Here is a 27,085-nt window from a genome sequence, read left to right as displayed (position 1 = left end):
TCTACTTCCCAGTTTGATGCTAACCCTACAGTATGTTTTTTCCCACTTGCACTCTTTATGAAGCTTTATATAAATAGCTGCCCTTATTTTTAGTATTAGATAGTTTTTTTTTAATTCCACCTCAATGATTAGAACAAATACAATACAGGGTCATTGCTGCTAATGCTACTGTGTGACACAACATCAACATCGACCACGAAAGAATGGTGCTGCCAAAAGAACAAGGCCTAGAGGTTTTTTAATTGAACAATGCCAGACAATCTGGTTCTAAAAGTAGAAAATGACCCAGTAGCCCCCTGGAAATCTGAAGTGGATGATGCAGAATAGAAAACTGGTAGTCATGGGATACAGCCATGCCGTGTTTATCAGACAGTAAGCATCAATTGGTAAGAAGGATTGTTTTGGACCCAAATGATTTCTAAGGACAGCAGACTGGGGAATGTAGGTTGAGGTTGACAATGACAGCTGTACATGTTTTTTTGTGTTGTTTTATTTTAATTAATCTAATGTTTATGAGTTGCTTTGAATTGTTTCAGGGCTTTTTTTGTTAGTAACTACTCTTCTTGCCTTTTGGCAGAGAAATCCATTCCTTGTCATATAGACTGTAGAGATCAATCCTGTTTTTTCAAACTATCCTTTCACAAATACAGACCAATACCTTTTTTATGGTTTTGGAAAGCATTTGTTTGGATATATTATCTAATAGAAAAGTCAGGATTACATGCATAATGAGATTTCATTGCTCTCAGATCTCATTTAAAATAAAAGACGCGGTTTAATCATAATATCTGATTATAGTGTATTAGAAACTCAGACTCTCTTTTAGGAAAAACCTTCACAAGCCATGAAGAGGCGAACTAGATACAAGTAACAAGTTGAACAAGAGTTTGAAGAATGACTGACAGCATGGAGAAACCAGACGCTGCACAATCAGACAAAAATCAAACTGCTATTATTTAACTATACTCTGTCCATAGACTCGGGTAGATGTCACTCATCTGCAACGGATTTCAACATGAGTACGACAGAATACAGAACTCTAGATTTAGTTTGTTTTTAGTAGCTTTAAAAATCAGGCTATTTGTAGAGGTATTCTTTGAATTACAGTATACTGCTATTTCTGGATGTTACCTGTGTAAAGAAACAAACAAATACATACATATTATATGGAAAGCAAATGAACCAGCAGAGCTACTGAAATTCAATTTTCTCTGTGGTGTGGATAAACTCGCAAGCAGACGTCAATGACCCATTTAACCTCAAACAGTATAAGCTCAGGGGGTTAAGCAACCACTGAAACAGACCCTGCTGATAAAGCACACTCAGCTTTCAAAGGGAGACGAGGAGATTTCAGCAGACTGTCATGCCTTTGATTTTTGGAGGCCTGGGTTTAATCGGGCTCAGATCAAGAGAGGAAATGATTTTGAGGGTCCTTGGTCTACATCATGAAAAACAAGACAAAACCCAACATAGTCGTCAGTCCCTGCACAGAAAGGCAAGCAAGGGGGCTGTCGGGTCAGGAAGAGCCATGGCCACTCGCTTTTCACAAGCACAAAAATCACGTTACTTATTTAATTTGGAATCGTCAAATTTCTTCAGCAATTTGAAATGCCCAATTTGTATGGCTGGTACACTGCTGCATCCTCTGAAACATGTGTTGTCAGCCATATGCTTCTTTTCACTCTGCAGCTCTGCCATGCAGCTACCTCAGAGCTACAGTATTGGTGGACCCTGTAGCTCTGAGAGCCAAGGACATCCTGGCCGACCTAAGCACTCCCCACTCTGGGTGGCACTTGGCCAATTGTGTGTCGCCCCCTGGGAACTCCCGTCCACGGCTGGCAGCAGAATAGGCTGAATTTGAACCAGCAACCTCCAGGCTATAGGGAGCATCCTGCATGCGGAGTGCCTTTACTGGATGCACCACTCGGGAGCCCCCACCAAAATCACATTTTAAAAGAACAACATAATTGTGGTATACAGTATATATATATGGGAAGTGCGGATGCCATGTCCAAACCAAGCAGAACAAACCTCTGTTTTCTAGGAAATCAGCACTGGGTGGGAAACAAACCAAACATTCTCATCTCAAGAGACTGTGCTAGCTTTCATAAGGATCACTGGATTCTTTTTTTTTTTTCCCCCACAAAGGTTTCCCCAGAGGGATGTTTCAACAGTCCTCATGCTTAAGAAAAAAAGATCAAATGCTATAAAACCAAACCATTATGCTACTACAGTCAAAGGGTAGAAGTGCCTGTGATATAGGAGATACATGACGTCCAAAAAGGAAAGGAATACTAAAGACCCGATACACAAAAAATAAAACCCAGACATTTCACAGCAGATATCAGCGCATTGCATTAGTGCACAACTTGAACCCGGTTTTTCCCCATGATGCGATCCAGCTTACTAGCAGCACATCTGGAAAGCATCATTTCTCATTGAAACTATATGGAGACGGCAGCCCACAGCAAGTTTTATGTTGGTGTTGTTTTACCATATGTCTTAAAGAGGTCCCTGAAAGACCAGTCCTAGCATCCCTTTGCAAATATGTTAGAAAATGCCACCTGAGGATTTTAAACCACACGAGTATTAAAAGTATAAAATGTTTTCCCAAAACATCTTTGATCTGCACAGCTGCGTCTGCCTCATTAATCTGTAAACCAGCGAGCAGAAACGGGGGTTGTCTGTTCATAAGTCACAATTATGTTTTTATCCATATTTTAACACTTTTTACATGGACATTCTTTAGCAAAATCGAATGAAAGTATTAGAATCTAAGATTATTACATAAGTGCCAAATGGATATTTGTTGAGAAGCGTGTTACAGATGTCTTGAGTTGAATGAGTTTTCTTAGTGAATGGTTTATCGTTTTTCACTTTCTTTCAGTACTGTCCTGTACAGTAAGCTCAATTGTCTCATCATGTTGAAACATTTCTACAGAAACGGTTTCAAACTGAATGCTACTGAATGTAAATACCAATGACACATGGTTGCATTATATGATAAACATCTATATATCTATAATGATAAACATCTATAAGAGACATGACCTTGGATAAGCTGAAACCCAACTGTCACTTCTTGTTTCATGCAATACATTACTTATACTGTTGCTTGTTTATACGTTCCCTGTAAAAGCAGTGCACGCTGTCATATGAACACATGTAATTGACTAACTTTTACAGCTTTCAGGTAATTCCTTATTGCTTGTATTGAAAAAGATAAACAAACACTGCAGATCATATTTCCTAGTTACTATGCCTAATGGCAGCACAGAACACACACACACACACACACACACACACACACCGCACACTCTATATATATAGTACTTAAGACATCAAAAGTGTAGGTAAAAAAAAGTTTGTCCCAGTAAGTCACAAACACACAAAAGAAAATGTAATCCCTCCCATCAAATCAAAAACTACTTAATTATAGAAAAATATACATTTGTGTAGTAGTGTCCATCAATTCAACTTTTTTCCTCCAGACATGTATGAATAGTTTAGAAGTCCACCTATCATCACAAACCTGAGGCTGTTGGAGAAAGCTCTCCTGATCACGTCTTCACTGAAGTCGAAATGCACTCTGCTTCGATGGCATGAAGGAGAGCGCCGATTCATTGCAGAACGAATTCTCTCACAGGCATGGCAGAAACACAAAGTCTGGAATGGATACAACTTAAGTGATCCTTTAACTCAACACCTACTTCCTTCTGAGAGCTGTTCTCTCTAAGCAGGAACACTCATGCATGAGGGTCCTCTGTGTATTGTGGAACAGATTCTGTGGAATGGATTCCTTTGTCACATATTTCTGCTGGTTATTCAAATCAAAGGGCAGACAAATTAATCTACCTTCCGTGTGCTATTTATATTTTAACCGGACTCAAAAAAATTGTGACCCAAAGCCAGGCTTTTCTGTTTATTTTTAATTTTAAGAGCATAACACGTGTCCTGCAGACCTACTACTAACTTCCTCTTGCGCTGCCTGCACTTAGTCAGCCCTAAAAACAGGATTCTTGTGATATGTATACAGTATGTCCAAGACTGATTTATCAGACCAATTCAAAACCAAAAACAAATGCCACAAACTAAGCAATCCAAATGAATTTTGATTCGTTGGCGATAATCCTGCTCTGGATTCACTTTTGTTTACTGCATGCATTTATCATTTTTTCTAAAATTATTTTCCCCAGTTAATTGAACTGGACTCTAAGTCATAAGTAAATCTTTATTAACTTCACATGGGGTAAATAGATCTGAGCACAATGAACAGGTCAAATAAAAAGATTGAAATAACTACAGACCAGCTGTACAAATCAGTTCGACTTCATGTGTGTAGTCTGTGCAGAACTGTCTGAAATCAGGCCTTTGTATATGTAGGTGTCATCATCATCTGTACAGTTTATTCAGTCAGAAACTGAAACTGGGATTTGATTATGAAACTATATTAAGCACTGCAGACTACTGTGCCTATCTGAAATGTATCCGTGCAGACTTCTAACTTGCTATTCTTTACCTGCAGATTTGAGATTTGCGTGGGCTTAAGGCATTTTACTGGGTTTGTTTGAGGATGAAGCCTAAACTCATTAAAAAAAAAAGCAAAATATTTAAGAATACAATCATTGTTTTAATCTTATTAGATATCCAAGTTAACTAGTTAGGTTTCACACTGGTCAGTACCAGTCTGAAACTGGCTTTTCGAAGCTGAAGTTATTGTTTCCAGCTCGTCACAAACCAAAGGGATTTGTACTGGCCACACCTTTGTCAATACTGGCGCCTTACCTCTTATTTGCCAAGATAAGATGTTTTCATAACCATTCAGTTCCTGTGGCAGGCTAATACTTCCAACTTTAAACTCTGTAATAACCCTGCCAGGGGTTTATTAACCGCCTTCACAATATCACTAAATGCTGTAAAAAAAAAAAAAAAAAAGTAAAGACAAGAAAAATACATTCTGCAGAGACTCTCAAGGTAATATGGCTCTACAATGAGATTAGGAGTCTTTACATTCTATAAATCACACCAAGGAAAACAATGTTTTAAAAAATGTAGTACTAGAGGGGCAAAACAATTACATCCCAAAAGTAGACAAATTAAAATCTAAAACAAAATGGCCAAATTAGATCAATTTAAAAAAAACAAAAAAACAAAAAACATATTCAGAGAAAAAAAGGCATTTTACAGAGGTTTTAAAAGGGACCAACAAATAAAGAGTACTTGGAAATGCAAATGCAAGTCAAAAAGGAAGTTAGAAAGGCCAAAAGAGAGATAGAAATAAACATTACTAAGGGGCCTAAAACCAATTCCAAAAGGTTTTTCCAACAGTATAACAGCAAAAGAGCATTCAAGGAGGAAGTAAAATGTATAAGAGATACAAATGGCAACATCACAGATGAAGAGAAAAAATAACAAATATATTAAATGATTACTTTTCAATCCTATCCAGTTTTAAATATCTTCAGCATAACCGAGGCAGAAGTGTTAAAGGTTCTAGGAGCTCTTAAAATAAGCAAATCCCCTGGGCCGGATGAGATTCTCCCAATAGTACCCAAAGAAATAAAAGAAGTTATTTACAAACCGCTAACCAAGATCATGCAACAGTCTCTTGAGACAGGGGTTGTACCGACTGACTTAAGAACAAAACCGAACAAGGTAACTACAGACCAATAAGCCTGAATTCTATTTTACGTAAACTTATGAAAACTATAATAAGATTCAAAATGTAAAATTACCTATATGGTAACATTATCCTGGGAGACAGTCAGCATGGTTTTAGGAATGGGAGTGTGGCAGAGCAAAGCTCTGCCCTTTTTAAATTGGCAGGGATGGGGTTAATTTCCCCTACCTGCCTGGGTTTATTATGTTCAGGTGGCTGGGGTTGATTAGTTGATTAGGTTAATTAACGATCAATCAGTGCCCAGCCACCTGACATAAAAGGAGGCCTCTGCTTCTCATTTGGAGGAGGGGGTTGAGGAAGTAGGTTGGTGTTTTGTTGGTTGTGATTTTTCAATTTTCTAAATTCAGTGAAGGCATTGCCCAGCCTGGAAACCTTTATTTTGTACATTTTGCTTTTTGTCTTTCTTTTTGTTTCAATTCCTTTGTTTTGGCCCTTGTGCCCTTTTATTTTTGTATCTATTTGTAATAAAAGTATATATTTTTTTGAACTGCAGTCTGTCTCTGGGCCTCTATCTGCTTGCCAGCCTGCCACAGTTGGTGGGATAGTGCCACCTAGAGGCTCAGAGCAGTATTATTATTATTATTTTTTTTTTAATTTTGGGGATTTTTTTTTTTTTTTTTTTTAAAAATGGGAAAGAGCAGACAGCGGCAAAGGCAGGACAAGCAGCAGCTGAAGAAATATAAGCTGCTGCAGCCACTGCTGGAGGACCCGGCCAGCCTCTTCCCTTGGTGGAGGACCATCGTTGGCGGTCCTGCCCAGATGTGCCACTGGCAAACTGGTGTGGCCAGTGTGAGGAGGACAGCCACAACTGGGCAGGATGCCCCTACAACCAGACCCAGGAAGAGGTGCAGTATTCACCCTGGGCATCAGGGGCCACCCCACTACCTCCAGCACCACCACCTTCACCACCGTCCCAGGAGATCTGGGACTGGTTGATGCACCCTGAGGCAGACCTTGTCCACAATCTCCCCATAGTTATCAACACGCTGGGGCGTCGATGGGGAGAGGTGGGAACAGTGGGAGGAACAACACCACCCAGCGTCCTTCCCAGAGGTTGCCCTCATGGTGGTTAATTACCTGGCGGTAGACATGGGAGACGCCCCGGTCACTCCAATAAAGAGGGGTGAGCCACCTTCCCGGGAGCCAGAGAGGGGTGAGGAGCCGCCGAGCCCCCAGAGCCCAGAGGGGGAGGAGCCGCCCACCTTCCCAGAGAGAGGGGTGGAGGTGATCCGCCCGCTTCCGAGGCGGGTACTCGGGTACTCTAGTCCTCGGCGTCGAGGAGAGGCTCGGGCTCCTCCTCATACTGGCAGAGGATGTCCTACACCAGGGAGGACGAGAACTTCCGATAATGTGAAGCAGAGCTTCGAGGGATGTTACCGGGAGGCGGAACGGCACAGGCAGGTGGCCTCCTATTCGGTGCCGCTGCAAGGCGGAAATTGAGCCCTAGCGGACGCCAATGGATGAGAGAGGTTCCTAAGGTTTGACCCTGACGCCACTTCGCAGAGGAAGAACCGCAAAGATCCCAACCGAACTGTCTCCGGCTTACGGCAGTCGACGGAGCCGGGCTTGCACGGCGGTGATCTCCGAGGGGCACTAGGCGTGGCAGCCGGCCGCCCATGGAACCTCTAGGCCCCCGGGGAGGGACCTTCTTCCCGAACCCCCGAGACTGGAGTAGGGGCGGGTTGGTGGCGGTGGCGTGGTATTGCGGGTGGGTTCCCTCTGTACCCACTGAAATTGGCTCCCCCCCCACCCCTTCCCCCTCAACCGAGGGAACACGGCCACCGGTCGCAACATTGTGGAGCCGGGCCACCGTCGCATACTACCTTGGAGATCCGGGGGCCCCCTCAACCAAAGAAGGCTTGGGGGCTCTGACATCAACCCCGCCCACCACCACCCACCATAACAGCCCACCCAAGGGACATAATTGGACTCTTGGGGGGAGGGGGGAAGGGGGGAGTTGGCCGATTGTGGCCGGTGTACGTTGTACATGGGGGGAGGTGTGTGGCAGAGCAAAGCTCTGCCATTTTTAAATTGGCAGGGATGGGGTTAAATTCCCCTACCTGCCTGGGTTTATTATGTTCAGGTGGCTGGGGTTGATTAGGTTAATTAACGATCAATCAGCGCCCAGCCACCTGACATAAAAGGAGGCCTCTGCTTCTCATTTGGAGGAGGGAGTTGAGGAAGCAGGTTGGTGTTTTGTTGGTTGTGATTTTTCAATTTTCTAAATCCAGTGAAGGCATTGCCCAGCCTGGAAACCAATTTATTTTGTACATTTTGCTTTTTGTCTTTCTTTTTGTTTCAATTCCTTTGTTTTGGCCCTTGTGTCCTTTTATTTTATTATCTATTTATAATAAAAGTATTTTTTTGAACTGCAGTCTGTCTCTGGGCCTCTATCCACTCGCCAGCCTGCCAGAGGACGATCGTGTCTAACTAACCTCTTGATTTTTTTTTGAGGATGCAACATCGCAATTTATAATTGCAAAACACATGACATGGTTTATTTAGATTTCCAGAAATCTTTTGACAAAGTTCTGCATAAAAGATTAATTCTCAAAGTGAACGCAGTACAGATTCAAGGAAATGCATGCACATGGAGTGGTTAACGTGTAGAAAACAGAAAGTACTGATTAGAGGAAAAACCTCAAACTGGAGTGAGGTAACCAGTGGAGTACCACAGGGATCAGTATTAGGTACTCTGCTCTTCGTAATCTACATCACTTAGATTCTGGTATAGTAAGCAAACTTGTTAAATTTGCAGACAACACAAAAATAGGAGGAGTGGCAAACACCGTTGCAGCAGCAAAGGTCATTCAAAAAGGCCAACAAAATGCTTGGATATATAGTGAAAAGTGTTGAATTTAAATCAAGGGAAGTAATTTTAAAACTTTACAATGCATGAATAAGACCTCATCTAGAATACTGTGTTCAGTTCTGGTCACCTCACTACAAAAAGGATATTGCTGCTCTTGAAAGAGTGGAAAGAGGAGCAACCAGAATTATTCCGGGCTTAAAAAGCATGTCATATGCAGACAGGCTTAAATAATTGAATCTATTCAGTCTTAAATAAAGAAGACTGTGTGCCAATCTGATTCAAGCATTCAAAATCCTAAAAGGTATTGATAAAACAAGGACCAGGGGTCACAAGTGGAGATTAGATAAAGGGGCATTCAGAACAGAAAATAGGAGGCACTTTTTTTTTACACAGATAATTGTGGGAGTCTGGAACCAACTCCCCAGTAACGTTGTTGAAGCTGCTTGATCTAGGATCAATAAGCTACTAACAATCAAACCGAGCAAGATGGGCCAAATGGCCTCCTCTCGTTTATAAACTTTCTTGTGTTCTAAATGCTTAGCCACTGAATTTTTCAAAAACAGCCTCAGCCTTTATGTAAGTCAAAATGTGTGCAGAGTATTTTATCAAATAGCAGGACTTCAGAGTCTTGGCTGCACTTTCACCACTAAGTAACATGGGATGCTTCAACACTAGGTTAAATAATGAAATAACATGTTTTGTGTAGTAAAATGGATGCTAAGACACATTCAATAAATGCAGGAGTGTTTTGTGGGACTGTATTAACAACTTAAACATACACACAGACACACACTGCCATTGCCAAGTTACTTTTTCCTTAGCTTGTTCCCAAGTTCCCCCTCTCTCTCTCTCCGTCTGTCTCATTAAATTGTAGCATTGCAGAAAAACTAGTATGACATTTTTATGCAGGAGAAATCGTTTATCCCGGATGATAGCGTGCGGAGGTCAGATGTATGTCAATAGTCCCTTTGCCATTTTGACTGTAATGAGTTTTGACAGGGAATTTGCAGCAAATGTTCAGTATTAATGTAATTAGCCAGAAGCATTTGACAAAGGAATGGAACTGGGACTCTAAAATGTCTGATCAATACTAAACTCAGACAAAACTGCATGTTAAACAATCAATGACACAATTAGCAGAGGGGTCTATAAAAAGAGATTTAGTGCTGAAGGGAGAAGTTCCTAGATAAGGATTCAGTTTGCACCATTCCCTGAGATTATGAATGGAAACACTGGAGATGCCCTAGGGCTCTGGTATTGTACACGACACTAACAAATATAGCCAATTACTGTACCATGAAAACAAAAACAAATTTTGGTTGCAAATCTATCCGATTTACTCATTTTATCCAAAACAATCACCCTTTGAAAAAACAACACTGTAGATCACTGATGAGTTCAGACTAGGTTTGATGTGCTCATTAACCATATAAACACAATGCTTGTATGAAACCCACATGATAATTGCACTGCAGAATATGCTTGCAGGTAAAACCAGCACTAATGCACAGAGAGTTCACCTTACTGCCTCGCTATGTGTTTGGTATTTAATCCTTATACAAACTGAAAAACCTTATGACCCATCCAGCTGCGGTTCGCTACAGTATTTACTCGTTCCTTCTCAGAAATTTGAAGTGTTCCATTGCCTTGAAATAAAGCTATGCATTTGCATATATTTCTACTTACTGAATTTTTTTTTTACTGTAACTTGTTTCTATTTATTTCCATTTTTTTATACACCTGATAAATAATAAATATCGTTTACTCTCCCACGTCACTTTCATAAATATGAAAGGGTTTTGTGAGGATGAATAATACATGTCACTGACAAGGCTGCTTAAATATTTCGAAGTCTCTTACATGAAAATAGTTTGATGCGTTAGCATATTAGTAACCGGGATCTATTAAAACAACGCTGGTACTGGCTGTAAGGGTTATTTCTGTTTTTACTGCATTCTTTGAAATGAACGCTGGGGGTTGCCGTGTTTTGCTCGTCAACAAATGAACAAATTCATGAGAGCCACTGGATGTCACCCTAAACCAACTAAATGTTTTATTTAATCTTTCATGCATATGATTTCAAAAGTGTTGCTTATATATATTATACTATCTATATATAATATATAATATATCTATATATATATATTAATATATAATATATATATATTACATACATACACATACATACACCTATAAAATATTTACAGACATACACTGTGTGTGTGTGTATATATATATATATATATATATATATATATATATATATATATATATTTTTTTTGCATGTACACAAAATGTTTAAATGTTAATTGTTCTTTGTTATTATTTCAGGATGTTTCAGACAAAAGCCCTTCTACACAGGAATGATGCAGAAGTTCTTTACTATGATTTAGATTTTAATGGGTGACTCACTCCTGGAACAAAGCCACATGACACCTTTAGTTTTCTTTTTTTTTTTTTTTTTTTTAAATGCGGCATACTGAATACAAATTAGTCACATATGCAGTTTTGTATGCAGAACCACAGAGAGGTAACTTTGTTGTTTCTGTAGTTTTGCTTAACCTTTAAAGATGATTCATGAGAAATAGCTTAGCAGAAACACACATGCCCCTTTTAAACGTGCACAAGGAATTGAGTGCTTGTTGTACAAATGGTTTCTTCTTAAAATACATTTGAGAAACTGACAGTCTGAAGGACCAGATCCAACCTGTCAGTAAAGTTGCATGCCCCTCATTGCAAAAATATGAAAGTTAGCATCATTTTTACTTTGTATTACTAATGATTCATCATAGCCAACAAAATGGAGAGAGACAGAGGTAAAATTTATTTTATAAAAATAAATAAATAAATAGTATAAACATGTATTTAATCTTTGATTGTTCTCTAGAGGACTTGAAGTATTTTTTGTCTGGTATCCTCTTATAAAAATTTACTGCAGTAAATGAGCATAGTCACTTTGAATATTCCCATGCTTGATTCTGGACCTCATTCACAAAACCACAAGGACTGTTTTAAGAAATGTTTTGTTATTACAACCAGTTTTCAACCCAATGTATATACCCACTAAAAAAGTGCTGTCTTTACCCTCACCCTTTCATATGTTTTTTCCATGGCATATACTGTAACATGAAACCTGTTTTTAAAATAAAAACTAATTAATGATTTTGCAGAACAGTTGCCTTGCATTTGATTGAAAACTGCATTGTCTTACTAACCAGCGTTGGAGAGATGAACTGTTATTGTATTCATGTCACTAAACATTCTTCTCTCGTTGCCTTTCAGGTTCTCCATTTCATCTCAACCCTGGTTCATTTTGCTCTGCGTGTGACATCAGAATAATGAGGACTGTGCTGACAGCTGCGTTGTGCAGGGCTCTATAGAGACCCTTCCTTTCATCGCACCAGGTGACATCCACAGCAGATATTAGCAACCCATCTCAAACATAATAGCAATAATTGCAGATTTCTATCCTGCACTATTGGAAAAGCTTTTTTTTTGTGTGTGCTTGAATTCAAAGCACTTTGTATAAACAAAACCTGTGCATTATGATACAATACAGTGTGCTAATGACACCACAGCAATGATCTGAGTAAAGGCTGGAATACAAGGTGAACTAATTTGATAGCTTTTCAATGGATTTTTTTTCACTATATATTATAGCACAAAATGAAAACTGAAAAAAGAACCTTGTGCACTTTCAATTATACAAGCGCCTATCAAGAGCAAGCACCCTCATGGACAACAACTAATACTGTGGTAGATCAGTGAGCTTTGTTGTTGGCAAAGCTTCAAGGACTTCAGCTGAAGTGTGACACTGGGAGAATGAAAGTGCACTGCAGCAATATAATAAGGTTTATTTTATTTCTGCAGGAAGATAATTCAGATCTGTGCTGCTGGACAGGGTCGGCTAAAAGGCTCTGATCCTTTTATTACCAGCTAAAGGTCTAGTATATACAGCACAGAGTGCGACAGACAGATCTAAACAACAGGCATCCTAAAAACTATGCAAGAGCAACTTGGATTAGCAGTCAATTTTGAAATGACAGATTCGGAAATGCCCCTAGGTCACAGAATATCTACTAAAATGATAAGACTATTGTCCTGTTACTGCATAGTATGTGGAATATGTATTTACGCTTCTTTCAAAAGAATTGAGCTGTGATTTGAATGTAGTTTGTTTGTATGTTTATGGATACATAACACTGTATATACAGTACAGTGTCACATATCCGCCCGTCACATATCCGCCCGTCACATATCCGCCCGTCACATATCCGCCCGTCACATAACCCTAAGCGTTTATCCACCATGATCAATCTCTTCAGCAACGCTAGTTTATTATTGAACAGAGAAGATTAGTTCAGAGATTGTAGATCCTACCAACGTTTTTATACATTGTGTTGTATGTACTCCGTGCACTGCAAACCTTAGTAGTGTCACCTGAGCTGTTCAATGTGTTGATATGTAAATAAATCCTGTTCGCCTGCGGGGGGTGTATCAACTTCAACCTCTGTCTCGATCTCCTGCCTGTCACTCAGCAGTGAATGCACGCACCCACACGGCAGACAGCTACTCTGTCACAAGGATTAATGCCCTGCATCTTTCTAAGCAAAGGATTTTTTTAGGAGAGCGCCCTAATAAAAGCTGAATCTCAAAACAATAATTGTGTGAATATAGTAATTGTTACAGCTGTGTATAATGGTATTTAAAACAGAATTAATTTAACTGGCTTTTTACAATTTTGCCCTTACTCTGGTCACACCGCAGTCGAATACACGACTGATTAGTGTACTATTAAGTATATATGAGTGTTGCTATAGCTGTCAGGTTTTAGTTTAAAAGAAATATATAAATATATTTGCTGTAGGTGTCTCTTTTTTTATGTTGACGGCTTTATTGAATTGAGGGGCCCGTTTCATTCTGTAGTGTCAAAAAGCATCTGTAAATAGAAATGCAAGTTCTCTAGTGCTGAAAAAGTAGCGATCAAATTGTCGAACCACGACAACATAATTAATAATGTGTCTACATACGAACATTTCCATACAATTTTATATGACGCTGTGAAGATGTCAACAATACATTGCTTACCGTTCTAACAATGCGTATGTAAAACAGAATCAATCCATTCATTTCTAGCTATGACATCCCACTCCAGAGCTTCAGCGCACTACATTGCATTGATGAATGCTCTTGTGTTTGTCTAGCAAGCTCACTCTGGGTCTTTTTTGCTCACAAGGCTCAAATAAATAAGCTTATTAAATGGCAGTGCAAAGCCTTTTCTTTTCTGTATGTTGCTCAACAGCTTTAGTTGCTTTTAATATTTATATAATGCTGCCAATGCTGATGAGAGAACACAACTTTTCTGTATTACTAAATATCTCAATTCAAATCTTCAGCTGTGTGACTGTCTCGGAACACAGTGACCAGAGAACAGCACAGGCAACTCGGAAAGCAGCGATCAGAGAACAGCACAGGCAGCTCGGAAAGCAGCGATCAGAGAACAGCACAGGCAGCTCGGAACACAGTGACCAGAGAACAGCACAGGCAACTCGGAAGCAGCGATCAGAAAAGAGCACAGGCAGCTCGGAACACAGCGACCAGAGAACAGCACAGGCAACTCGGAAAGCAGCGATCAGAGAACAGAACAGGCAGCTCGGAAAGCAGCAATCAGAGAACAGCACAGGCAGCTCGGAACACAGTGACCAGAGAACAGCACAGGCAGCTCGGAACACAGTGACCAGAGAACAGCACAGGCAACTCGGAAAGCAGCAATCAGAGAACAGAACAGGCAGCTCGGAACACAGTGACCAGAGAACAGCACAGGCAACTCGGAAAGCAGCGATCAGAGAACATCACAGGCAGCTCGGAAAGCAGCGATCAGAGAACAGCACAGGCAGCTCGGAACACAGTGACCAGAGAACAGCACAGGCAACTCAGAAAGCAGCAATCAGAGAACAGAACAGGCAGCTCGGAAAGCAGCAATCAGAAAACACCACAGGCAGCTCGGAACACAGCGACCAGAGAACAGCACAGGCAACTCGGAAGCAGCGATCAGAAAACAGCACAGGCAGCTCGGAAAGCAGCGATCAGAGAACAGCACAGGCAGGCACCAGAAAAGGTTCTAGCAGGTACATCTGCTTCTTTTATTGTAGAACTCTTTAAAAAACCAAATAGAACATGCGTCTAATCTCTACAAAACAGGCATGAGTTTGAGCAGGTTTTTATTTTTGCTTGGCTTGCTAGGTTCTAGATAAAGATCTATGCCAAATATGGTTATGGTGTTAAAAGCAAAAAGAGCTGGCATGGTGCATAATTACCCACGACTGGCTCGGCATAGCCTAGTGGTGTTAATCCAAGTGAACAGGAATAAATTACAAAGGCTACATGAATGTCACGTTCCCTATACAGCACAGTAATTTATTTCAACAGCCTGTAATACTGTACAGAATGTAGGCAGTATAAGTTTTCCAAGTGTCCAGTCTTGCATGAGTCACCACTCACTTCAAAGCTTTTAACTACAGTGTCATTTATGAAATGAAAAATAAACAAATGAATATAAATTGTAACTTGGCATTTTAAAGGTAATTAATAATAATTAATAATATCACAGTATTATTATAGCAGTCTATCATGACACTATTAAATGAGCTGATAAACAAACCTACCATATCCAAGAATGGCGTCGGTATGAGAAGTTGTTAATGTTCATCATTGTTATTTAAGAGTCAGCTCTTCGTCACCCAGTAAGTTTCACTCATTCTATGTGGTTTCTGGATCAATCGAACGTGCTCCTGTAAATACCATTTCATTCACTTTCACTGCATGTCAGCTTCCATTGCATGGTTAAACGTCATCCTGCTCTACAAACACTATTCACTTATCAAGACTCTGGAGTGGACTTCAATGGCGCTGCTATTATTTGCTAAATGCCCCTACATTTTTCATCATTGGCCAAGAATCCTTGAACTTGTGGAAATAAGGACTGCTAATTTCAGTCCTTATTGTCTTGATTGCATTTGTCAAGAGGTCTCTTCCTTCCTTCCAAACGACACATATCAACCAAGCGATGCTTCCACTGAATAGCCTACTGTTAGCGTGAAGCATATTCAAATCTACATTTCAAAAAGAACCTAGTCTGTTATTACTTAAATCTATTACTTTTACCTGATTATGACCTTTTAACAGCTGGTAAGTGATATCATTATAGAGTTGGTTTTCAGCATTTTGAAATCTTGCCCCCAAAACCTTCTTAATAATCACTTTATATAAATTATCTTAAAATTAAAGACTCCAGGCTTTGTATCCAAGACAAATTCTCTTTGCTCACTTGCACCTAGTCCCTGTTTACTTGCCTATCTCTGTTTTAAAAAGCTTTCTTCCATGCTGGATCAGTAGTGTTGGCTTGTTTGCTGTAGCAACGCCACATCCTGCCTCCTCGAACCTGCACATTAAATGTTTCCGCTGCCCCTTCTGCTTCACCGGTTCCAATGCATGGATGCAGCAAGTAATCAAAAACCAGGGAGTCGGGTTTCTAACATGGGGCGCCCCACTCCAAACACAAGCAAGGAAAGGCAATATCTTGATATAGAAATTTCCGTACAAGCACGACCGCCACATCATTGCATTACATGTAGACGCACAGCAAAGATCATTTTTAACATTCACCAAGTAATGCAATTAAACACTGAACAGCTTTGAACTAAAATCTGACACAAGACCAATTATTTGCAATGTCCTTTTTTTATTTGACTGGAAAGAAACAGTGTTAAATAGGGCAACCTGTGAATGATAAATGCATTCCTGAAAATTAATTCAGTGTGTGCTTAACAAAACTATTAATTTACAAATGTGCACACATAAATGTACTGCACAGTGTAACTTTATTTTCTATGAGGAATTTCACTTAAAGAACATTTTAAAAGACAAAGACATACCAGTATGCTATATTTTTTAAACTATTCCTACCTGACCGATCGAGATTTAGATGGTCTCCCCACCCCTCATTTCTGGCCACTTTACAAATGCAGTTGGATTGATTATAATGATTATTATGAGTAGTGAAAGTGCTGTGATGATGTGTTATCTGCCACACACCCACAGCCTGAATCATGCAAATAGCAGATAGGGATGACTGCTGGGAAGATAAAACACTTTCATTTACTGATGTCAACATTACACTACAGCACACCGACAGGCTATGCAGCTTAACTTGTCTGCCTTTCACTGAGAGGGAACAGCATTTCAACAAATGCAGAAGGTGATTTTGCCAGACGTAATTTATGATTATTATTTTTTTAAACCAGTAAAGCTTTGCTGTCCAGCAGTAATGGCACCTGCTTTGTACCAAGCACCTTTGTAAACTTTTGTTCCAGAACGGATTTTGCAGCACAACTATTTTTAGATGAGAGGGATGAAATAAAAAATGTAATCAACATAAAAACCACTAGATCGTAATACAAGCATAATTTAAAAAAAAATGTATTACAGTATTAAAGAAAGAAAGATCAATTGAGAATAAAAAAAAAAGATGTGCTTTTCTATTTAGTTTCATTGCTTGGTTCAGCTGTCGAGAGCATTGTTGTTGTTTTTTTTAAGCTGCAAACTGGCTTTGTTACCATGACAACGGCGTTTCTCACTTGGCCTCCCCGGACTGCTTCGTGAACAGCCTCAGGCTTAGCACCAGACAGCGGGTATTGTTTCTTTAGCAATGTTTCTTTACGTCATCTGTGTACCACCACAAAGCTTATACAGAGCATATTGTCCAGAAAACAATAAGGATAAGCTGGAAGGTAACCATATTCATAACCATATATTGATAAGAGATGACTTTTCAGGGACAATGAAGATCAATATTATTGTCTATTAGGCAGGTAGGATCCAACTGATTAGTGTCAGCATATTTTAACATTACTTGTTATGTTAACTAGGCCACTTCAGCTATCCAGGCAAGGTTAGCATTGAAAAACCATAGGCCTAACCTTACTGACAACTGAATGTGTTGTTTATGAAACACTCCAGATGTTAATTGGTCACAACTATAATTAAGTCCCATTAAAAACAAAATGTTGTTGTTGCCGTAAAAATACTGCACAGATTCAGATAGACAGACACACCTGAGGGTTACAGAATGTAGTGTCGAGGGGGGTGGGGGGTGTTCCAGTAATTATGTGTGTGTTCTTTAGAAGGATCAATCAAATGAACCTTGATCAATGACATCACCAGCACTTCTATGTGCAAGCGTCTCACTGCTCTAGTGCTTTCCGTCAATGCAGTCCCCTTATTCATTTTAACAAAGCAAGTGAAACTATAGGAAAGAGAGACATGGCAGCACTGCTCCAGGCTCACTTTACTTATAGCATCCTTCATGATACAAGTAGCACAAACACTCAACTTTCAACAGAATATTATTCATATGAATGCGCAATATCTCATGCACAGTGCTTTTATCTGAAAACTCATAAATAGCAGTTTTGTTTAATAACCTCCTCTGTCACACTGCCACACTTCCGAGACGTGGACCCTTCATCCCCGGTTATAAAAACCAATATCTTTAAACAGTGCGTGTGAGTCTTGTTATTGTACTTGTGTCTCTAAAAAGAAATGGAAAAATGCCAGAAGGGAAGACAGTGCTGCAGTGATTTCCATCACTGCTGTATTTACAGTCACCACCATTCAGATAATAAAACCCTCCTATTTCAGGAGTGCCTAGGGATCCATCTTTGGGTAATCAATACAGTTACATATTTTAATCTGTACTGAATCCATCATATAGCATTTAGAATTGTGCTGAAGTCAAGACAAAATACAAGCTTTTAAAATGTGTCTCCAAAAGTCTTTTTTCCTACTAGTGTGTATCTCTTCACCAATTACAGCAGGCTCTTGGTGGGTGAGATACAGCAATGAGGAACACTCCTTTCTAAACTGAAACGCTGACAAGCAACCCGAAGAGAAGTCCTGGAACAGAAACAAGACCAATGCGGGCTGCTTTCCTTTTTTACACTGTACACAACTTTTAGACCATCTCAGTTTTGATTTATGCTATCCCATGCTCTGTTCCAGCTTCCCAGAGCAACTCTCAAATAGAAAAAAGAAACCAACAACTTCTATATTAAAAGACACAGGCACAAATTTAAGAAGAAAATAAAAAGTGGATCACTGGGATTTAAAAGAAATAATAATTACCCACAGCAAGAAAACATAACCACATTTGAAGCTTTTATGGCCAGAACCTAAAAGTGAGTTTAGAATAGTGATCCTGTTAATTAACTCTTACCCTATTATTAATATAGTTATTATACATACTGCTGATTTAGTGTAATTCAGTGGGATTCATCGCCTAACACTTTACTAGTGGCAAAACACCTGGCAATGCATACTGTACTCCAAAGTAAGAAATGGCATGCATGCATAAGGGCAAGGAGAGCTTATTTTGTAACGCGTGTTCTGATAATGTTTTCAGTTCGGTTTTGTCAATCTGCTGAAGTATCTCTTTGGAAGGCAGCCAGCTGTAGATTGCTAACCTGAACGCTCAGGGGTTACATCACAATGTAAAGGAGGACTGCAGGAGTACAAACCCTGCTGATTGCTAATGGAGCGATCACAAGGTCTTCTTGGACACAGCCCTGCATGCATGGGTCTGACTCACCGGGAGGATGTCACCCATTGATGTTAGAAGCAGCACATGGGGCAACACTTCAGACAGGGGAGAAATATAGGATTACAAAGGGCGGGGCTCCCTGCTGTTTTACATGTTTTTGTTATGACAATACGCACAGTACTGGCTTGCACTGTTATAGAAGTTGATTTCCCAACCCTTAATAAAAGAGCCCTATTTTAAAGATGTAAATGGTGATACGATCTGAAGTCATCCAGACACATTGAACTGGCACCTCCATCCAAAATGGGCAGCCTTGTTATTAATTATTCACTATAAAGCTCAGACTTTTACCCTTGTGTTTTGCATCATGTATTCCATGTCTTGGATTTACCACAGGGGAACAAGGCTTGGTCTTAAAGCCGTGTGCTCAGGAGTGACTGCCAGGGAGAAGTCCACAGTTTAAATATGTATTGAGATTGAGAAGGATTACAATACAATCTAGAATTTTATTTTAGTACTGCAAGGGACTGCGTTTCTCAATGTCATTTGTGCATGACGTGGCATTTTTAAAGGAAATGAAGGAAGTGGCTAACCAATTGTGTTTTTACATTAATTTCCAAGATTTCACTGACTTTTGGCCAAGGGTTTTTATTGTAAAGCTCCTGGGATGCTCTCCATGAAGAGCGTTATATAAAAGAAACTGGAACTGTATTGAATCAATATGGATTAAGAAAGTCTAGAGTGACTTTTACAGTGACTTTACAGACTTGACTTTCCTAATCTGAGAAAAAAATAAAATAATAATTAATCTGTACAGATGAAACTGACCATAGACAGAACATCAAACCTGTCTGATAGGTAGAGACGCACATTGCCACTGTATGTCATTTCAGGTTCATTATCACCCAATTCTGAACCAGTCGTTGAATAACACAGACATGTTACATGAACAATGAGTAAGCGGCACATCAGCATCAAAAAAATCCTCAGTTCTGGGTTTAAACAGAGTGTAATGAAGCTCATGCTGAGCAAAACCAAACAATGTGACTCTGTGTGCTCCAGCTCTGGTACCAACAGTACCAGCCTGATACTGGATCAGCTGCATTGTGCAGTGCAGTACTGAGAGAAAGAGACATAGCAGGTTTTGATGACCCGTGTTGCAAGTGAATGCGAACACAATGAAGTTCTTGTTGCTATGTGTTCACAACAGTCCTATCACATTGTGTATCAATATTAGTCACATGGTCTTTTGCATAGCCATGCTGCTTGTTCCACCAGCATGCTCCCATTGTCTGTCACCTCTTGGTTCAGAAAAGGTTGCCGTTGGAGACGCCAGTACATGCGTGGACAAGCACAAAACATACAATAGATTTCGGTTAGATAATAATGTAGGAGGAAAGTAACTTCACCTGGAAATGTGGTCTCTGTGGTGTCTTGTAACATTCCCAGTTTGAGATAAAAATGTCATGAAATCAGAGTTTTAGAATTCATTAGCAAAGCAAGATTTGGAAGTGGCCGATTTTAGTGAAGAGATTGTTAAATATCCTTCTGCAGTTGGACATTGAAGTCTAAGCATAGTCGCTGCAAGTAATTGCTAAAACTTGAAAAATGAAGCTAAACTCATGGGAAAGATTGAGAGAGTCCTAAGTAAAATTGTGGTGAAAAAAATGCAGAAATCTCTACAGATCTAAGAAGACTCAAACTAATGACAATATGGCAACTGCTTTACATCAGATGTCTTTTTCACATTATGTTTGCAGATGTAAAAAATAAAATAATACAATATACTGTACCACAGGATTGAAGGTTAAAGTTACAAAAAGATAAAGGACAGAAAGAGAAAAAAATCCATATAGTTAAGGGGGCAAAGTCAAAATGCGGCATAGAACTGCCCCTACGTTCAAAGCTGCATTTTCCGGTGGACTCCTTAAGACAGACCGAGCAGAAAATAACCATGTTTGCATCAGCTAAAAGCCCTTTATGACCCATCATGTGCTGCTTCCAGCTGCTACACTTTATTACTTAGCGTGACACTGTTGCTTTTAAGTTACTACCGCTCTGTATCTCTTACAGTTTATTGGGTTCTTTTAAAATATGGACCTGTAATATTGTTAACGCAGCTCCAGTTTTTACAACACTAAACAGATGCCACCGTCAGCAAAAAGACCCCTTAAAGCTTCTCCTTCCCTTTGCAGAGACCAGCTCTCTCTCCACTGCGAGCACAATCCAAAACGAGGTTAACTCTCATCTGGATCTCCTCATTTAATGTACAGTCATCACCCGATCCTACAGGATAAGGTTGCATGGGGCCATGTGCAGGTACAGACAATGTCATCTGTGAGCTTAATAGTAGACACTGGAGTTTGTCATCATTGACGGTGGGCGTCGGTCTTCCTTTCTGTGATCGCATTGAGAACAAGACACCTGTGGGCGGTGGCAGGTGCTCCTCTGTTATCTGACTTACTCTACACATTAACACACGCTTTTATATATTTGATATATGCAACCACAATAATAAGAGCTGAATGCATTACTGGTAAAGTGACATGACTTGGTTCTAGCCAGTAAGACTCTATCCAATGATAAATGTTTAGGTGTAGTTAACAGGACTGCACAATCATGGTAAACTGTTTTTAAGGCCCAAAACAACACAATAGCAAATGGGCAAAACCGTACAAGATATCTACCTAGTTACCAAGACATAGCCAATCTATTGTATGCAATGAGACATGAAAACAACTATAGAAACCAACACAGGCTTTTAAAAACTGTTGGTAAAGAACATCTGTATATTGTAACTGGTAAACATAAGTACATTACTCAATACAAATTACACACACCTTTTAGAATAAAACATAATATGCTCGACACATAGCAACATTGAACTTCGATCCGAGTTCTTCCGACTGGCACAGCACTGTATCTGCAATCACCATGCACCTTGATAAGAACCATCTTCAAAGGGAGCTGTAAAGTTTTTTTTTTTTTTTTATAAAGCAATACGTCTTCTACAGTACAAAATGTTTTACAGTAAAAGGTGACTGAAAAATGTGGGCGGAGGTCTCTGCCATGCTCTAAGTGAGTCACCAGCCACACGATACAGAAACAAAAGCTCTGCCAGCTGAATCCTGCTAACTAGAGCGCAAAGCTCTTAATGCAAAAGGGAGTACTGGGGTATATTGGTGGCTGTGTTTAATCCCACCCCCATTAGTGATTATCCTGCCCATATCAAATCTCTGTATTATTATTATTATTATTATTATTATTATTATTATTATTATTATTATTATTATAGTTTAAAAAGTTTCACATAGTCAGACAGACTTCAGGAAGGTGGGAGCTTATCTAATTAAATCATCCCTGGCACACAGTAAATGCTGGCATTGGAAAATGAAAAAAAGGCTGTGTTACAGAGAACCTATTGATTGACCCATTTTGTTTTTTTTTTTTTTTGTATGCAATTAACCTGCGCTTTGATGAAATTATTTTGACAAAAGGATCTTGTGTGCATTTGCATGCTCCTTTTGTTAATGCCCATCCCAGTTCGCCTGCCTGCATTATGTTTACGCAGTTTTATAATCAATGACTCGCATTAATTATTTTATTAAGTAGACACCTTTTCATTAATCCAACCTGAGTGACATTCATGATCAATTCAAATAAGTGTTCTTAAAACTCATTACAAGAAAATGATAACAGCATGGCCGAACTGCACTTCTGCAATTGTGATTACAAGACCCTCTCTTCCTGTTCTCACGCCTAGAAAAATGGATAGCTTTCTGTCAGTCACCACCATTAGGCTATTAGCTGACGGCAGCAGCATCTGCTTTCTTTTATGAAGATGCATTCATTGTTCATGGTGTTAACCCTGCCTTCTGGTATTGGATAGTACACCTTTTACTACAGTAAACATGCAAAACAAGTACGACACTATGCAAAAGATGGAGCCCTGTATAAAAGACTGTGTTTTATTAAACACACTTTAACGAATCATGAAGTTATCTTCAAAAGAATCTTTAGAATTAGTCCAGATCATTTTAGTTGTCCTCCAGTTCTGTACAGCAAAACACAGCTCTTAAACAGAGACGCATTAGACCAAGCCCTGGCATATGACGTCCAGCGGTGTTGCTGTTTCACTAGACCCTATACTGTATCTTTTATATATTTTATTATACATGAACACATATGTTTACGAGCAGGATGAAAGGAATGCAACATGCCAGCTGCTGGTATTGTCATAACTGAAAGAACAAAGAGGTAAAACACCTTTCGGAAAGTCCAAAAAAAGCAGCAAACGCTGGAATGAAGAAAGAAGCTAAGCTACCGTATTGGTCTGCAATAATAGCATAACATTAGTTCATTAATGCACACTGTACATCCTGCCTCCAATGATGTTATCTCCCGAGAGACCGCACTCAAGGTAAACCGCACTCAACTTCTCCAGCCTGTGTTTGTAAATGACTATTAATTTGTCTTACAAATCCCTCACGAAGGAAGGTTTCCCCGCAATGTAGTAAAGGCGAGAGGACATTAGCTCCTTTGAAACAACATTCAAAACTGTAGAAGGTGGTAATTAGCACTTCAGAGTTTTCAACAGAACCTGTTTTCAGCAGTGACTTGTTGAATTGTAAGACTGGAGGGGGGTGTCTTCTTATTTCTGTTTTGCAATAATCACATACCAGTATCATTTTCTTGCCGAGCTGACTGTCTTTTTTTTTCTTGTTAGCATTTCACATTTGCCAGTGGATTAATTTTAGTGTGAGAATTTTCCAGAAAAACACCGCCATGGCAAACAATACTTGTTCAGAATCTCCCTCACCTCCATCATTTGAAAAATATTTGAAACCCTCCAAATGATACACCTGAAGTCCTGAACCATCTGTTAAAGACATACTTGAACAGTATGAGCATTTATCCCAAACTGTTTTGTCTCTGAGTAGCCTTACAAAAATCTGTCAAGCAGCCTACGGCAGCAGCATTTTGTCTTGAGTGATTCCAACATGTTTAGGGTAATAGATTATGCAGATCATTAGTTTGATTTGGACAGTGGACATGATTCTCTTTATTTCAGACTTTTAGCATCTCAATGACAATGGCAAGGAGTTTAGAAACTAGAACATCCTGATCTAGGTTTCTAGCTTTGTTTTGTTTTCTTTGTGGAGAGCTGTTCTACACAAACCAAATTTTTAATAAAGTTATCAAAAGTATAGCAATCGTATGAAATTAGCTTGAGCTGTTTGTCATTTGGGAGGCCGGTTTTAGCTATTTATTTAAGTCATGGAGACAATCTAAAAGTGTTTTTATACACAGATCATGTCTATCTGTCATTAACATCTGCCCTTTCTGAAATGTCCTTTGGTTGCAAGTGCAACAGAGTGGATGCTATGGCTAGGGTTAGGATTAGGGTTAGGGTAGAGGCGAACTGGCGACTGTGCACCACAAGCCAGCTTCTAAAACACATTTATGAGTTTTGAATTTTTAACCTCATCTAACCGACAGAATCCGTAACAGCAGAGTATCACACAACCCTGCCCGTTACACCAGCTGCTTTCTGTGTAACATTAGGCCAGATTTTTCCTAGAACTGTAACCCCAGAATCAGTGAATAATGGTTTTCTAATATGACGATGTCTTAATGAGAGTGCGATTATAAGCAATATTGATTATCAAAACTTGTGAATGAGTTTTAGTTTTTGTAATTATAAAAGATAAAATTATACTAGATTTTCCTTTCTCAGTTTAGATTTTGGTTCATGGTTATGACAGCCATATTCCTGTATGTTTGGTACAGCATATTTAATCCTCCTCCCACTCCCTCGTCTCTTCTCTTCTCTTCTGTATCACGACAACTCGGAAATGTAAGTTGTTCCGTATTTGCCCTGAACTTTAAATACAATTTTAGATGTTTCTGTTTACAACTCAGGAACAATGCTCTGTTGGAAGAACTGGCTTATGATTCTGATGTCAGTAGAACAGTAGAACAACGCTTGACTCATAATCATAGTTCACTGATTACTGTCTGCCTGTTACAGATTATTTTTGGTTAAGCCTGAGTGACTCAATTCCTTTATCCTCTGTTCCATCAAATAACGGTTGTTAGCAGGCATATCTGAAATTCTTAGGTGCCTGTTGCTCTAGCAACAGTATCTATGGAAGTCACTGCCTGAGGAGATGCGACATGATTTCAATGCAATTTTCATGTCAGTTTTGACAGGTAGTAAAATACCATCATTGGACTTTGGCTATTCTATCAACTAGATTCCAGAATCCACTCCCTGTTTCTGCACATTACAAAGATATTGTCTTGCATGTTTAAGGATCAATCTTTTGTTTTATTTTAACATAAACAGTGCTTATCCATTACACACTAAAGCCAGAGATGAGGTCCTGATAAACTAGATGCCCCATGTACAGTATACCTGCTCACTCACTCATGACAAAATCAAACAGCCTACCCACCCCCATGCGCCCCAAGACATGAGTGTAATACAGCATGTAGGCCATTTACAATTTGTGATTCAGGCCAGAAAATTGTGCCAATTACAACAGAATGTAGTCCATGAGAAATGTACAAGGCAGCTACGATATCCTGCAATAAACACCAATGGTTCCTCTCATTTGGAACAAAGTCTAAAGACCTCAGTGACTTTAGGACCTAGTAATCTATAAAAACCTCTTCCTCCTGCTTGTCCTTTTTAAAGAAGGACGCTAGTTTGAGGCGTGATGTAACGGTTTAGGCATTTTCCTTCTCCGCACAGCTGAACCACCGAAATACGAGGTTCCATTATTGTCATGGGCCAAGATTTCAGAAGTGGTTTTTCTAGCTATTCAGTGAGCTTGTCAAATAGTCTTCACCGCAGCTGACCGGAGACTTGTTAAACTCATTTTCTCTTGCACAAATACCTTGCTCACTTTGTTCTCGTTTCCATTTCCAATTAGACCACCACTGATTCCGACTGAGACAGTGGTCCAAACCACCAGAAACTACAAGTCGTACTCACAGCAGGTCTCACATGTATTACAGGATCAAGCTTGTTATCTTTAACAGACTACTCAGTATCATTGAACATGTATGGTATTTTTTTTTTATACAACTGTGGATTATCATCTCTAAATAATAACCGCTTAAACTCCACTATTGCTATTTTCTATATGTAAAACTGCAGACATATAGAACATCCCAGATGCCACCTATTGCCAGCAGGAGTTTGCATTGCTTGGTGTCATTGGGGAAACAGATGCATACACTGCAAAGTCATTCCTCTTGCTGGAGGTTTGGCTGTCTGTAATTTAGTTCAAGGGAACTCTTGAGTGAGAAGAGGTGCATCCATTACCAGGTGCTGCTGTCGGACGAGAAAGAATGAAGATGCTAATTCCTGGACAGGAGCAGGAGTTAAACACTGCAACCATGACAGATTGGATTTGCCCAAAGCTTTTCTTAATCCCCAAAAAAGTACTGAATGCTACTTCAAGTTATCCAGTATAATAAGAAACAGCACAGCAAGGACCAATACTGTACATCTCACAGCTATTGTTACAGCTTCAATAGACATGATCCTGACTCTAATACAGCATATGCCAATGTTTCATACTGAATACAATGCCACAGATAAACATTCGTAGATAAACTGCTGCAGCAGCTCAGCTATTGGGGTGAGTTTGAACAGCAGCATATGACGTGCTGCGGTACCTGGAAGCAGCTGCACCATTTCATCTATAGCATTGCCTTTGAGTGTATGTTGCAAATTGAAGAATAAAATGAAAGCAAAGAACCAAAAGAAGAAATAGAAAAAATAGGACCACTGCTAGTGCTGCTAAGATGTAAGAAAGTGCACTTTAAAACCTTGGCTTGGACTCCTTCAATTAAAAAATGTGCTCTTATTAGAGGAGTCCTGTCAAACCATACCAAGTACAAGATTTTCTATTCTCAATGGCAATAATAATAATAATAATAATAATAATAATAATAATAATAATAATAATATACTCTTCTGTTT

General features: G+C 39.4%; 1 protein-coding gene across 4 annotated transcripts in view; it reads right to left on the bottom strand.

Annotated features, from left to right (window-relative positions):
• The window catches only part of LOC121327097 (cAMP-specific 3',5'-cyclic phosphodiesterase 4B-like), a 98,742-nt gene that overhangs the window by 32,734 nt on the left and 38,923 nt on the right, over positions 1 to 27,085 (bottom strand). Inside the window, exon 1 of one of the 4 annotated variants that reach the window (XM_041270898.1) lies at positions 3,533 to 3,679. The exons of the other annotated variants lie outside the window; for them this stretch is intronic. Coding sequence (XP_041126832.1) covers positions 3,533 to 3,624 — 92 coding nt within the window. The 5' untranslated portion in view covers positions 3,625 to 3,679. Of the gene's footprint in view, positions 1 to 3,532; positions 3,680 to 27,085 lie in introns of those variants that run through there. 4 annotated transcript variants of the gene reach the window in all.

This window comes from Polyodon spathula, chromosome 14 (genome assembly GCF_017654505.1).
Source record: "Polyodon spathula isolate WHYD16114869_AA chromosome 14, ASM1765450v1, whole genome shotgun sequence".
NCBI classification, from domain to species: domain Eukaryota; kingdom Metazoa; phylum Chordata; class Actinopteri; order Acipenseriformes; family Polyodontidae; genus Polyodon; species Polyodon spathula.
This window is presented reverse-complemented; position numbering and strand designations above follow the sequence as displayed.